The 13,880-nt window shown below is 41.6% G+C and overlaps 1 protein-coding gene across 1 annotated transcript; it reads right to left on the reverse strand.

Annotated features, from left to right (window-relative positions):
* Window positions 1-2,094: 2,094 nt before the first annotated feature.
* On the reverse strand, window positions 2,095-10,378 carry slc13a5b (solute carrier family 13 member 5b). The gene is made up of 12 exons (XM_053423663.1): window positions 9,795-10,378; window positions 8,782-8,910; window positions 8,557-8,693; window positions 8,125-8,342; window positions 7,814-7,994; window positions 7,600-7,722; window positions 7,259-7,471; window positions 7,054-7,160; window positions 6,819-6,940; window positions 5,814-5,975; window positions 4,235-4,372; window positions 2,095-3,705 (listed from the first exon to the last, which is right to left on the reverse strand). Exons 1-12 carry the CDS (start codon window positions 9,891-9,893, stop codon window positions 3,580-3,582), a joined length of 1,755 nt encoding a protein of 584 aa, XP_053279638.1. The 5' UTR covers window positions 9,894-10,378; the 3' UTR covers window positions 2,095-3,579.
* Between the last annotated feature and the right edge of the window lie 3,502 nt (window positions 10,379-13,880).

Consider the following 13,880-nt stretch of genomic DNA (forward strand, 5'->3'; position numbering starts at 1 on the left):
GCTTCAGTAAACATGAAGTAACTGTAAAGGAGAGTATGACTCAGAAATGAAGCGTCTTTCTCCTGATAGAGGTGTGTAGTTCTTGTGGATCACAGTTTTCTCAAGGGTTTGGACTGAATGATCCAATAAGCATGGACATAATTGGCATGTCTGGATCCACCAAAGGCCCCAGTTTAGAAATGAGCTGCTGGGATTAGGGTCCAATTCCTTCTCCTGTATCTGCAATGTGTGCAGTATTTCGTTTTTTTCCTGGAATATGACATGGCTCCATGTTTGCTGTGCGGTCATATGATTAAAAGCACAAGCTATTTCAGGAATGTGTTGACACAGGGGATAAAACAGGACACACCTGATGTCAGTGGATTCATTGCTTTGCTAAAGCATATTGTCATAATCCTAACTGAAGTTATACTTTCTTAAATTTATTACAAACCATTTACCCCTAAGTAAAAGCTCTGGATTCTGGGAACTCTGACTTTTTGGCCCTGAGACTAACTTTGCCTATTGGCTGTTGAGCCTTATATATACTTGCAGCCATATGGTTACCTGGCTGGTTGACTGATTGACAAACAGGAAGCATAGATGGCTTGAAATCTGAATGATTCCCTGTGATAGTCCAATCGACAAGGGTAGCGGGAGGTGAGCTCTGCTGTCATGAATATCACACTGATGAAAACTCCATGGACACACTGTGTGCTGAACCTTTTCTGTGGCAGTGTCTTCACATCTTTTCAGTAATCCAGTCAAAGTACTGTTAGAGTATTTGCTATGATTTTCGAATAATTGAATCAGGAGACTTTCAGGTAATAAGTGTAATGATATCCATATAATTCCACCAAGGAAGTGATTGTAAGGCCACCAGTAGTCTAGCCTATAGTCTGTGTAGATGTCCTCTGGCTTGAGAATGCAAAGAAAGGCCCTCTGTCCTCTTCTGGACCGTAAAGCTTCTGACTTGACTTTTGTCCACAACTTAATTGGATGTCCGGACTGAAACTGAAACAAGTCAAGGATTGATTGTATCAGACAGGCTCCATATTGTGCTCATGTGAAACTGATACAGGAAAGGTGGAGGGCCATTGTGGCTTTGAAAAAAATACTTCCCATCCCCAAAATACAACAGGTGGACAAGATCCAAAGTGCACTTTTTGACCTTTTGCTCCCTGGAAGATTCTCTAAAATCCTTTATGACTTTATTTGTCTGGAAGTAACTTATTAAGCAAGCTACGTGCTTGCTCTGCAACAACACCACCTAGTTTTGAATAAGTAAATATAAATGTGTTTTGGGGGTTTTACCAGAGTTCCTGTGTGTAGTCAATCACGTGATTTACCTCCAGCATTGAGAACAATTCCTACTGAAGCATTACATGTATATATAGCCAATAATGGAGGCTATGCTACTAGAGGATGTGTTTGAATTGGATAATGAGTGGGTGGCTGAGAGTCAGCAAAGGGAGAGAAAGACACTGTAATTACATACGTTTTGGGTATTTTTTCATAGTAGGACGCAAGATCATAGTGATCTGAAAGGCTCAATACACCCAACTGCTTGTTAACCACTTTTAATTGCCCAAAAGAACTGAGGGCAGAACTCTGACTTTTCTTTCTCAGTGCTGCAGGGTCACATGATGCCGCCAACCTGTTTTGGCACCAAGTGTTTTATATGTAGCTTATGATTCCCTGTAAAATACACTGCTCATGTGTATATGTAATATAGATCAGTGAGTAAATTCTCTTGGGTCTTTAAACGGAGAAAATGTGAAATTGCCTCTCTGACCTCACAGCGTGTATGGCGCACGGCAGCGGTTTATCTGCCTTGACCCTTGGCTAACGCAACGTCTCGTCAAGAGGACAATGACACAGAGCTTTTGCCTACATGCATTAGGTGTGGCCTTTCAGTGCGGGATTACTGAGACTTGCCGCACTGTGTTTACGGGATTATATCAGCTTTCCACACGAGACGAGAGGTCATAAGCAAGAGGCAGAGGAACACGTGTGTGCTTCAAAACACGGGGAACGGTCGTATTCACTCGAGATAAGGTTGCCTGGGGATGAAAGTGGGATTGTGGACAACAATAACACAGAGACAGTTAAGAATTTGCTTTAAAAACTTAATCTTTTTATTTTTTAATAATACTGCATGCACAACTCTAGCGATATCATACATTATTGCTTGTATTATACTATCAAAGAGTTTGTCTGTGCTGTGTTCTTACAGTGTTGTCAAATCTGTGTTTATAAAGAGAAAATAACAAGAAAGAAACATTAAAACTCATTATAACACACGTCTCTTATTCTTTATAGTCTGTCCCAAGCAGTTTATTATTTACTGATGATTTCCACTGTTCATTTCAAGATGGTTCCTTCGTCATCTCACATGTGCAAAAGTTTCTGAATTTAAAATCTATATACAGTGAATATTAAATACCACTTTATTGTAATTCAGACAGAATTCATAACTGCAGTGGGACATTTCACAGTGTCAGCACTTATTGACATATTGACTGAAATATTGCAAATGTAGCTACAGTACAATGAGTCAGTGTGTTTGCACAAAGCAGATACAGAGTGATCACATCTGCAGCGATGATATGTTTCAAAGTTCCACTGATGCTGGAAGTGTCAAATCCCCTCGGACAAACAGGTCAACACAGGCTGCGTGTGTTTACTTGTTGTCAGGTCTTTGTTGTGATGAACATATCAGCCCATTCTCTATAAATACCAAGATGGCTAACAATTATAAAATAAAGTACAGAGAAGCGGTGGTGGTGGAAGAAGCATTTAAGCAAAAGTAGTATCATTATAATATCTTTTTTAAACCATTGCAAGTGAAAGTCTTGCATTCAGTATTTTACTTAAGTTAAAGTTAAAAAAGTATCAAAGGTACAGCATACAGACTACCCTGTTATTTTATTATTACTAATGTATTAACGTGATCGCAGAATGTTACTTATTTAGTTGTTAACCTGATGTTTTCAGTGTAAAATCGTATAAAAAGCAACTTAAGTAACTACAGCTGTCAGATAAATAAGTATGTGTAAATAACTGTAAGGTAGAAGTGATATAAAAAGTAAATTATTAAGTCAAGTAAAACTGAACTAAAGTGCTGGACTTGGGTAAATGAGCTAAGTGTCAGACAGGATGGCTTATTGCTACTAAAACGTGATGAACATCTGTCACCACCTGAGCTCTACCTATAATTACCCTTTGGTTTAAAAGACTGTCGGTTTGAATGATGTCTTTAGAAAAAATATAAATATAAATTCTGACGTTGTATAAATCCTGTCTTTGTTTTACGAGCATTAGAGGGTCTTTCCTTAAAGACAAAAAATGTTTTGATTTAATTCTTCACCTACTATTCTTCCATTCCCAGTCATATCTATCACCGCTTTCTCTCTTCTCAAGTATTACTCAGGTGTCAAACAAGACAAGCCATGTGGGGCTTGTGTCCTAACGGCACTTGGAACGCACGCTGTCCAACATGTGGTCCTTACGCTGCCGCTCTGACCAGAGTGTGTGGCCCTTTGTGGACAGCGAGGGGGGGTAGGTGTGTGTGGATTATCTCCTCTGGTGGAGCCAGGCTCACACCCCGGTGACGTTGGCCCAGGCGGGGAAGGTCTCCAGGTCAAACATGGCCTTGCCCCAGGTGTTGATGGCCAGTGTGATGCAGAGGATGCCAATGACGTTCATGACTATTCCTGTTCTGGCCTTTAAGAAAAGAAAGGAGCATATACAAATAAACTTTATTATTAGATGAGAAGACAGATACCTGTGACATCATTATCAATACCCGTTGAGTATCTGTGGCCTGGTCAGAAGAGCATGCAGATCTGTTTTAAGACTTTGCCCTTTAGTTTGTTACTTGAACCAGTTTCTGGGAATGTTTTCGGATGTTTGCACCCAACGCTGTTTGTATAAAGTCACTATACCCTTTTATCTGTCAGGTAAATATAAAGCCAGAAGCCTGGTTGCTTAGGTCAGTTAGGATAAAGCCTGGAAACACGGTGGAGACAGCTGACCTGGCTATGTCATACAAACTGCCTGTTTAACAATTTGTGCGACTTTTTGGCTTCAGATTAAACAAACTAAACATAATGAGGCTGCGTGTATTTATGCTCTGCTGAGATAACTGTGCCCCGCAAGAAATTCAGAAACAGCGCGACAGTCGACTCACAGCGTCGGTGTCCTCACCGTATAATTTAGCAGAATAAACACAAGGCACCGCTGCCACACTCACCATGTCAGCAACCTTGAGGTATCCATAAGAGAAGACGATGGCGTTCGGGGGAGTGGCCACGGGCAGCATGAAGGCGAACGAGGCACTCAGCGTACACGGCACCATGACGTACAGCGGGTTGATTCCAATGGACTGGGACTGCAATAATCACACAGAGAGCTTCAACGGTCTGAGACAGGGATGAACACAGCTTTGATCACAAAATCCTCCATTCCTCCCTCTGGCTGCTTTTTCTGCAACCGTAATCACTGACTCATGATTCCGGAGGAAAAGTGTATAATTCTAGGCGGAGTGAAAACTCTCATTAGGTGGGTGTAATTAAGATGTAAGTCCTGAAAGCTTGTGGCACTGGAGTCTCACATCTAAAATAGAAGAGCACGACAACTGTGGCGGTAATGGCAGACGGCTGAGATGGAGAAAGCACAACTCTGTGGACTTTGCTCCTGAATTATATATCCCGTCGCGCGGCAGCTTACATGTATACAATAATTTCTGCCTCTCAAAATAAACAATGGGTGAAAAGACCAAAAACGTTATATTTAGGCTTCTTTAAACAGTAGGCTGTATACATGAGCTCACCGCGTTGAGAGCGTTTTCTCATGACAGAGGTCTAAATCCAATGGTAAGGATTCCCTTGACAGGATGACACAGAACGTGACATGCCACAAACCGGGACGGCCACATATTGTCATCTCTCCTCTTACAGCTGCATGAAACTGATCCAATGCTCTTTTCTTTCACTCTTTTCTCCCGATCTCTCTTTTCACACCAGTGTCCTGTGCACCCACTTGGCGTCCCTCTCTATAAATTTCTATGTGAATACCCCTGCTTGGCACCGTCTTTTGCAACCCAGCTTTGGTGTTCTCTCGAGTGCTCGGCTAGAAGGCACAGTGATGCCATTCTTCAGCCGCAGCGGGGTGGGCAGCACCACAACTCATTGAGCTGGATTGGTGTGTTTGGAAGGTTATCAATGGGAGGAGGGGCCAGGGGAAAGGGACCGAACACATTCAGCCTGAATGAGAAACTAAATGGGCGACCAAACAAGGGAAAATAGGCTGACGCTCAATGGGAGTGGTTTCAACGCTGGATTCTAATTGGGGAAATTGGTTCAAAAGAGGTTACATGGCAAGGCACATGTCGGTGAAGATTCACGGTCATCCAGGTCAGGGTGGTTCTGAACACTACACAAAGGAGTTTCATGAGTTTCTTTAAGATGTTTCACCTCTATTTTCAGAAAGGGTCTGGGCCAAAAGAGTTATAGTGAGAATGGGGGTTATCTACATCCACAAGAGAATGTTTTAAATGCATAAGTTGTGCTACAGTTACACCTGTAGAGTTTTCAAGGCCCTTGTAACATCCGCCAACGTAATAAACCACAAACGTAAACAATCTCCCACAAACGTCACAGTAGTTGCGTACTACAAACGTGACGCACAATATTGTTACAGCTTTCAAAACTGTAATAACTTCCCACAAATGTAATGATGGCTTCTTTCAACCCTACGTTCATACGATAGAGACATTACACTCTCTCTCTCTCTCTCGCTCTCTCTCTCTCTCTCTCTCTCTGAAAACTTACCATCGAGGCTAAGACAGGTAGGAAGAGCGTCGCCGTCGCCACATTACTCGTGCACTCAGTGAAGGTAGCAATCAGCAGGCACAGAATGATAGCAATTGCCCAGGGAGGTATACTTTGCAGGGGAGTCATCTGATCGCCGATCCACTTTGAGAGTCCTGATACCTGGAGGGAATCGCAAAACATTAGGGCTGAGCTCTTTTCTGGAAGTAGTCTTCTGTCTGGATCAGTTCAAACTTCTCATTTTCTATGAGTGCACTGTAGTTCAGGTCTGTGTATGAGAATGTGTTCAGGCTCCTGTAGGGCATGAAAGGTGCAACATTAATAAAACAAAAAGGGAACATTTGAACTGGGATGATTTAGATGATATTACACAGGGCTCAGCAATGTGGCCTAAAATGTTATCAAGGTGAAAATGTTTATATCAGTAGATATCGGTAATGATCACGATAGATGTCATATTATTATTTAGTTTAAGCTTAAAGAAGGTTTTAAATCCTTCTTTTATGGGCAGTGAAGGACCAACACTCGATGAACAGCACAACATTTGCTCGATCAAAAATTTGTTGTACCTCCTCACTGTGTTTGCACAATGCATAACCAATGTATCCAAATATATTGGACTTTAGTTTTATTGATATTGATGAAAATATAGTTTTATTGCCCAATCCTGATATAACATTAAAAACTGCAGGTTTTGTATTGTTATTCTCTTGTGCAATGTGAATCCAATACAGGAACAATGGACTCTGCCACTCAAAATTTAAATAAGCTACTATACAGAGCGTTAGTCATTAAAGGGCATTATGCTTTATAAATAAATACACTGAATGACCATTGCTGAAAAGCACCAGCACAAATCTGAAGAACAGAAATCTCAAGGATTCCAACTTTAAACACACAAGATGATGAACTCATTAGCACTCTTCCCTACATTGAGACATTATAATTCTTCCCATAATGTAGATAAAGCTCTTGGCCTATTTGACTATGATCATTGCCACCTACTTCACTGCCTTTGGCCAGAGCAAAGCCGCCTCCAAGAAGAAGCACGATGCCCCACGGTAACTTCTTCTGAGCGACTTTCCAGGTGAGCAGAGCTGGAGTGGGGCCAGGAGGTGGAGGAGGAGCTAAAGAGCCATTATAAGTGGGATCATTGTCAAATCATTGCACAGAAGCACCCCCCCTCTCAAAAATCATATAATCAGAAATGATAGATATTCTGGCAGAATGACGGCTCAACCTGTGTCAAAGCTGTGAGTCCTCCTTGAACAGAAACGTGGGGGTCTGGACGGCAGGACAAAGAGGAGGACGGCGACGAAGATGGCCACGGTGGCATCTGTCACATACCTGAGCGGTTGAGTGAGGAGAAGATTCACAAACACTGTTATATCAAAGTTTATGATTGAAACGTTTGAATTACCCATCCAAAACTTCAGTATACACACTCTGCTTTGGAGTTGAAGAGTACTGTCGCCCAGCCATCGACAAAGCCGGGATCCCTTGAGAACCACAACACCACCAGCAGAGTGAAGAGCCCCAGGACGCTGATCTCCCCGAAGGACATGGGCCCCAGCAGGCGGTGCTGCTCGCGGATCACATTATACGCAGCGATATCCTTCTCCGTCTTCACAGATCCACAGCCCCACGTCTTCTTAAAGCTGGAGGAAACACGCGGTGGAAAGAAAACAACTGTGTCACCTCTACACTCCTCATGCGGCTAAAGTCCCTGGACGTTGATTCAAGTCTCTGTCACTATAATTAGGCTTTAACCATCAAAAAAACTCACTTAAATCCCATGAAGACAAATTGCAGCCAAAGCCAGGCCAGCGTGAGCATGAGGATCATGTTTGGGAAGGCAAAGCCAAACCAGGAGGCAAAGTTAATCACGTCTCCGTTTTCAGGAAACAGTCTAAGCAAAAAGGACAAGAGGAAATACAATATGTTAATTAAAATGAGCGTAGTTACTGGAGTATACTCGGACATGACGTGGAAACACTCACTGATTCATCTGGCCTTTGAGCACCAGATTGGGACCAGTTCCCGTCAGTGTGGCGGTGCCTCCGATGCTGGCAGCATAGCAAACACAAAGGGTCATCCCTTTACACATCTTCAGCCTTTCTGCTGCCTCCTGGTGCTTGGCAGCCTCCACTGTGGCATCCAAGAAAGTCACCACCACTGGGCCTTTAATCAAAAAGCAAGGAAGGAAAGTGTTACTTGCAGTAATTAGTAGAGAAAGTCAATGATGCCGTGCAAGTTCTTAAAGCTGTTTTCTTGGCCAAACAGGTTGTGACGTTTCTTGGCCGTGGCCCACCTTGTCCGTCGCTCTGTTTCTCCGTCTGAGGCTGTTTGCTGTCACTCTCTGACGTCTGGTCCTGCTCCTCCGAGCTGAGGATCTGAGGTATTTCTGCCTCGCTGGTGTTCAGCTGACTCAGCACTGCTTGGACGATCGGCACCATCATGGCAGTGGTGGCCGTGTTGCTGATCCACATGGACAGGAAGGCTGTAACTCCCATGAATCCCAACATCAATCTGCAAAGATCAAAGAACAACATGTTGGTGGCCTTGGACTGACAGAGGGGTTGTCCGTTGTTATACAACAACAAAGGAAGACATTGTCAGACTTTTATGACGGCAATGAAAAGCTCAGGTGTGATGTGACTGATTAGATATGCTTTGTAAATGTAGGTCTTAAAAGAAGACAAGCCAAACAGACAATGTGCTGTGGAGGAACGGAGCCACTCACAGCGCCGGACGCACCCCCACAACGAGCAGCACCCTCAGGGCGATGCGCTTGTGTAGATTCCAGTGCTCCACGGCAACTGCCACCAGCAGCCCCCCCACAAACAACAGGTTTGTGTCCTTCAGGTACTGCATGCACACCTGAAACAGCAGAGGAAGACGTGTGTGAGCCCAGATGCATCATCGCTGAACAAATTCTGCACACGTGACGTTTGCTAAGTTCACTTACGTCTTTGGATTGCATGATGCCAAAAAAGGGGAAAAGGAGAGTTGGGAGCAGAGCGGTTACAGCCAATGGTAGCACCTCTGTGCACCAGTACACCGCCATCAAGATGATCACATAGCCACATTCTGCCTCCTGCGGACAGACATGAAAACAAAATTGGCAAATACAAGCAAACAAGCATACAAGTTTTAGAGTTGTGTTACATAAGTTTTTTTAATGGCAGGTTATGGTGATTTAAAGGGTATAGATAAGTAGACTTCTTTGATACTGGGTTTGCGCATTTTATGAGCTCTATAAACACCCCATTATTCATTATTTTCATAATGTTATTACATAATAAATTGACATGTTTTTAGATTAGTTCATGAAAATCCTTTGTAACAAAACCTTGTATCACCACTGGCCAGGGAATCCTTATATCTGCACGCAGCACCTTTGTTCATATTGGACTCAGGCATGCCTCCACTCTGTGTCTGTGCCCATCATAACAATCATAACATGCTTAGAGCCTGTGTGCGAGTGGAAGTGGATCCCTTTGACTGTGCGTTCCCACGCTGGACGTGACCCCTCGTGTTAACAACAAGGAGTTAAAACAACAGGACTCCGGACGGCAGCAGCCTCAGGCCACACCGGACAGTTCTCATGCACAGGCACTGCGCACTTGGCGCATCAACAGGTGCAGGAGGGAACCAGTGCAGACTCAGTGAATATCATGGCAAAATGCAAACATCTATGTCGCAGTGAGTGTTAGATTTAGTTACTTTTTTGCGTAAAAACTGCATACGCGGTGACGTTTTTCCCTTATAAAACAGGTATATAAACATTTTAATTAAATAAGTTCTCATGAGGTACATGTAGGCAAATAATGACAGATCCAACGCTCTAATTGTTTTACGAAACAGATTTTCAATCAGTGTCGGATTTCTGCACTTGTAAGACTGTGGCCAGGTTTCTTTTTCTACGTCAATGTGTGGTTTCAACCTCAGTCATTTAAGAAAAGAAAAAACTCTACGTACCGGCGTCCCGATCACCAGAGGCAGCGGGAGAAGGAGTAACGGAGCACATACGAGGATCAGCCCGTCCTTCGCGGAGCGCAGATACTTGAGGAATGCCATCCTGCAGGAGCAAGGAGAATAGGAGGCTCCGGCACCAAGGGTCCCGCTTTTTGAGGCGCCCAGGGGAGGAGAGGAGGAGAGGGGGAGGGGGAGTCCCGGGGAACATAAAGGAGGGAGGCGAATCACAATGAGAGAGAGAGAGAGAGAGAGAGAGAGAGAGAGAGAGAGAGAGAGAGAGAGAGAGAGAGATCCAGCACATCTCTCCCCCCACAAAACACACACACGCACACACTAAAACAAAAGAGATAACAGACTAATTTATTCATCCAAGAGAACAAAACGTTTCCTGCCATTACTTGAGTAACTTCATACAGAGTTTACTCTATTATTATGATTGTTACAGTTGTTGTTGTTATTATTTGTATACTCTGTTTATTGAACATAGTAAAATGTCATCCTTACAGTTACAGAACAAGTGGGGGAAATGTCTGCCTTGTTGTGACCCTCTCCCTTGAACCTTCTCCCACACACATCACACACGTATTGCAGAGGGGCACACGTTTGAATCAATACTTTAGAAATATGAGGTAATCAGTCCATTTTCCCACATTGTGACTCCACCCACCAATGACCTGTTAAACAGCCACCAAGGGGATTTTTTTTTTTGTAAAAGGTACTGTCATCTCTTTTAAATCATTTTATATAATTTTGCTATTTATTTATTATTTCCTTCATTTATATATACTTGAAGTTTGACCTCCCTTGTTAGTCGACCTATGCTTTTAATGTGCTGCTACACATTCATGTAATTGCAATGATCTTTCTAAATTAGAATGTGTTTCAGTTTTTGCTTTTTAAATTCAATTTTAAAGATACAAAAAACAACATCCTACGAGTCAATCAGTGACAAACATAGTCGTTTGGCCGACTTGTGATGTTGATGACATTAGAAAAGGGTTTTGGACGTTTTTTTAAACGCAATGCACACAAGGAAATGATCCAACAATGAGTAAACATATGCAACAACTTTGTAAATGTGTTGCAACTCCGTCCCGAGTCTTTTGCGTAACTTCTGAAGCCAACTGCTTGAATGTGCACTAGTGTGGTAAATTGTACTTACAGTGATTACAGTGAATATTGCCCCCCTCTGTTGAAATGAATACTTAAGTTGAAATACCCTTCACCACAACATACCTCTATCACTCACCATGAGTTTGTCACTTTCCTTCAGAGATAAATGATAAAGAACAGAACATTAAACAAAAGCAGTTTTCCCAATTCACTTGTAACAGGTTCACATAAATAAACTCTAGATTGGAAGAACTATTTTTGGCTTGTTGGCAAAATCCTCAGCACTTGTTTAAAAAATATGATCATATCAGCAAATTAGACTGATTTCATTCATATCAATCAATGAGTTTATTAATGTATATGTGTGATTGTTAGAGGGTTCAATGAGAAACTGACAGCCGACACGAATGCCCGGTTAAATAGAAAGAGCTGATAAGATAAGATTTGTAGCGTTTGAGGGAATCAATCAATTTTTTCCATTCATGCCAGAGGGAAGAGTGGCTCCCTCAATGGTGGACGACTAAATTCTACACTCCCTATCTTCATATTGGTCTTATGTTTGATTTACTTTGATCTACAACCAGGTGGTGAGAGGATTTTTTGGTAAAGATCAGGAATAGTGATCAGGAGGAAAATGTTAGTGAACTTGATGTCTCAGCGGTAGAAAAAATATATTTCATCCCTCCATTTAAAAATATTAAGTTTTGTTGTTTGAGTTTGTACATATAGAAAAAAGTGAATACCAGTTAACATAAGGAGAGGAGAGAAGGGTTGCTTTGCTTTATGATGGGTTCATGATGGCACATTCCAAACCTATACCTGTTAGTTTGAAAAAGTTAGCTGGGACTCTGTGTGTTGTTTGTTTTTCTTTTGAGAGATGTCAAAGTTCGCCTCAGAATATTTTCTTAGCCTAGTGAACCATTTAACTTTTGCCCTAGTGAATTCATGTGATGACACCCAGTGATGTGACACAATGTCATCACTAAATGATGGGAAATCTATCAACACAAAGAGACAAATTAAATGAATTGCAAGGCTTCTGTAGTGCATTTAAATGTAAGGCACATTTTGTCCTGTTGCAGGATATCTTCAGGCACTATTTGGAAAACTAAAACCGACGCTGAGCTGTGGGACATGAAACACACTCTGACACATTCTGACACGACTGGTATAAAACTACAGAGAGCAGAACCAAGGGAAGAACATGATTTGCTGAGCCTAAGGAATGTCATGTTCTTTGGAAGCAGCTTTTCTGTAAAAGTGCTGACAGTAATTATGCTACATTGGTGGTATGCTGAGATGAGAGAAGCTCACAATTAGTTTCCCTGTAATTCTGAGTTTATAACCCACTGTGGGCTTTCAACACTCATACCAAGAGACCCCGCAGTAGTTTAATTGTTTAAGACGTGCAAAAAACTTTGATTCTGTGAGTTTTGACAAGAGCAATACGTCCAAAGGACCAATATATAAGAAATTACCTATTTAGATACTATTTTAAAAAGTGTTGTTTGTTTTTGTCCACCTAGATGCTGTTCCTATTCACTTGCAACAGCATCTTGGTGATCTGCAATAGTTTATATTATAATATAAATTATAATAAGTTTAAACATCAACTTGAAGCACGTCCTCACTAGTTATACTCATTCGGGGCCATCTCAGAGTATACATCTAAAATATAAACATTGAATCAGATTTTGTAACAACCTAACATATATTGTATAAATATGAAATTAAGCAATTTTTAATTCCCCAGAAGGACAATGGACTCTACTTCTGTATTCAGTCTGTTTTCACATTAATGGTTAGTAAAGGGTTTAAATTTAAATCACAGCTGACGGATTTAGCAGGAGTTCATGAGAAACAAATACATAATGTAGTGTTAAGGAATCAAGCATGCATATTAAATGTAATGTGACAGAAATCCAGATTCTGATGTGGCACCAGACAAACTTTGATCTCAAATTTCCCACCAGCCATCATTTATTCACATGGCAGCCCCACATTGAATAAAAATACAACCGTAGTAGACCAAGGTCCTGATACAGTTATCTCAAATAGACACTAGAATGGCTCTCAGTTATCTTGTTCTATAGTACAGATATGAAAGAAGAAATTACGTAGTCTGATAATCGCATGGTTTATATGTTATGAAATATAATTAAAGAAAGAGAAAGAAGTCCTGGATCCGGCCATTCATTTAAGTCAAAACATTCTCTGTAGTTTCCATGCCCGGGCCCCGTCCCTCCAAGTTTGGTTGAAATCAGTTTAGCAGTTTATGTATAATTCTGTTAAAGATAAATCATCATCAGTCATTTGTGAAAAAATAACCTCCTTGATGGAGGTTGAAGCGATTGTGTGTGTACATACAATGCACACTCTATGGTCTGCACAAAACTGCTCAAGGGTTTGTCTATGAATTTGCAGACATAACGCCACCTTGTGGAGATATTTCTGAATGCATCTCAGTTACGCACAAGACATTAATTTGTATTCATGTTGAAAGTACCAGCCTATGAATTGTTGCAAAACTACAACTTCATGACGGATAAGTGAAATAAAGATTCAAAAAAGAATCCCACAAGTTACCTTTATTTGGATAGTTGTCATTCAAAGTGCAATAGAAAAAAACAAAGATCAGACCAAGATTTGGTGTCACCCTTGGAAGGAACAAAAATACTGACTCCAAATCTCCTGTAGAAGTGCCTACAGGACATTGTCTCTTTATATAATCTCAAACTGACTCCATGCTGTTGAGATAAGGGCTCTGCGGCAACCACACCCTCTGTTGTTGTTGAACCTCGTACTCTCATGGTCACTGAAGATAATTCTTGTTTGGAATCATTGTCATGCTGATTTGGGACTGATCAGACCCCTCCCAGATAGTACTGCGTGAGAGAAACGGATCCAAACATATGGAATGCTTAAAACATTTGCACAGTACTGTAGTGGTTTGCTATTGTCACTTTAAATCAAGAA

Source organism: Pleuronectes platessa, chromosome 5 (genome assembly GCF_947347685.1).
Source record: "Pleuronectes platessa chromosome 5, fPlePla1.1, whole genome shotgun sequence".
NCBI lineage: Eukaryota > Metazoa > Chordata > Actinopteri > Pleuronectiformes > Pleuronectidae > Pleuronectes > Pleuronectes platessa.

Coding starts and splice junctions, on each gene's coding strand:
- slc13a5b (XM_053423663.1), bottom strand. CDS start 9,893: ATGGCATTCCTCAAGTATCTGCGCTCCGCGAAGGACGGGCTGATCCTC. Junction 7,995..8,124: donor GAAACAGAGCGACGGACAAG/GTGGGCCACGGC, acceptor TTTTGATTAAAG/GCCCAGTGGTGGTGACTTTC. Junction 3,706..4,234: donor ACCTCAAGGTTGCTGACATG/GTGAGTGTGGCA, acceptor CTTTTCTTAAAG/GCCAGAACAGGAATAGTCAT.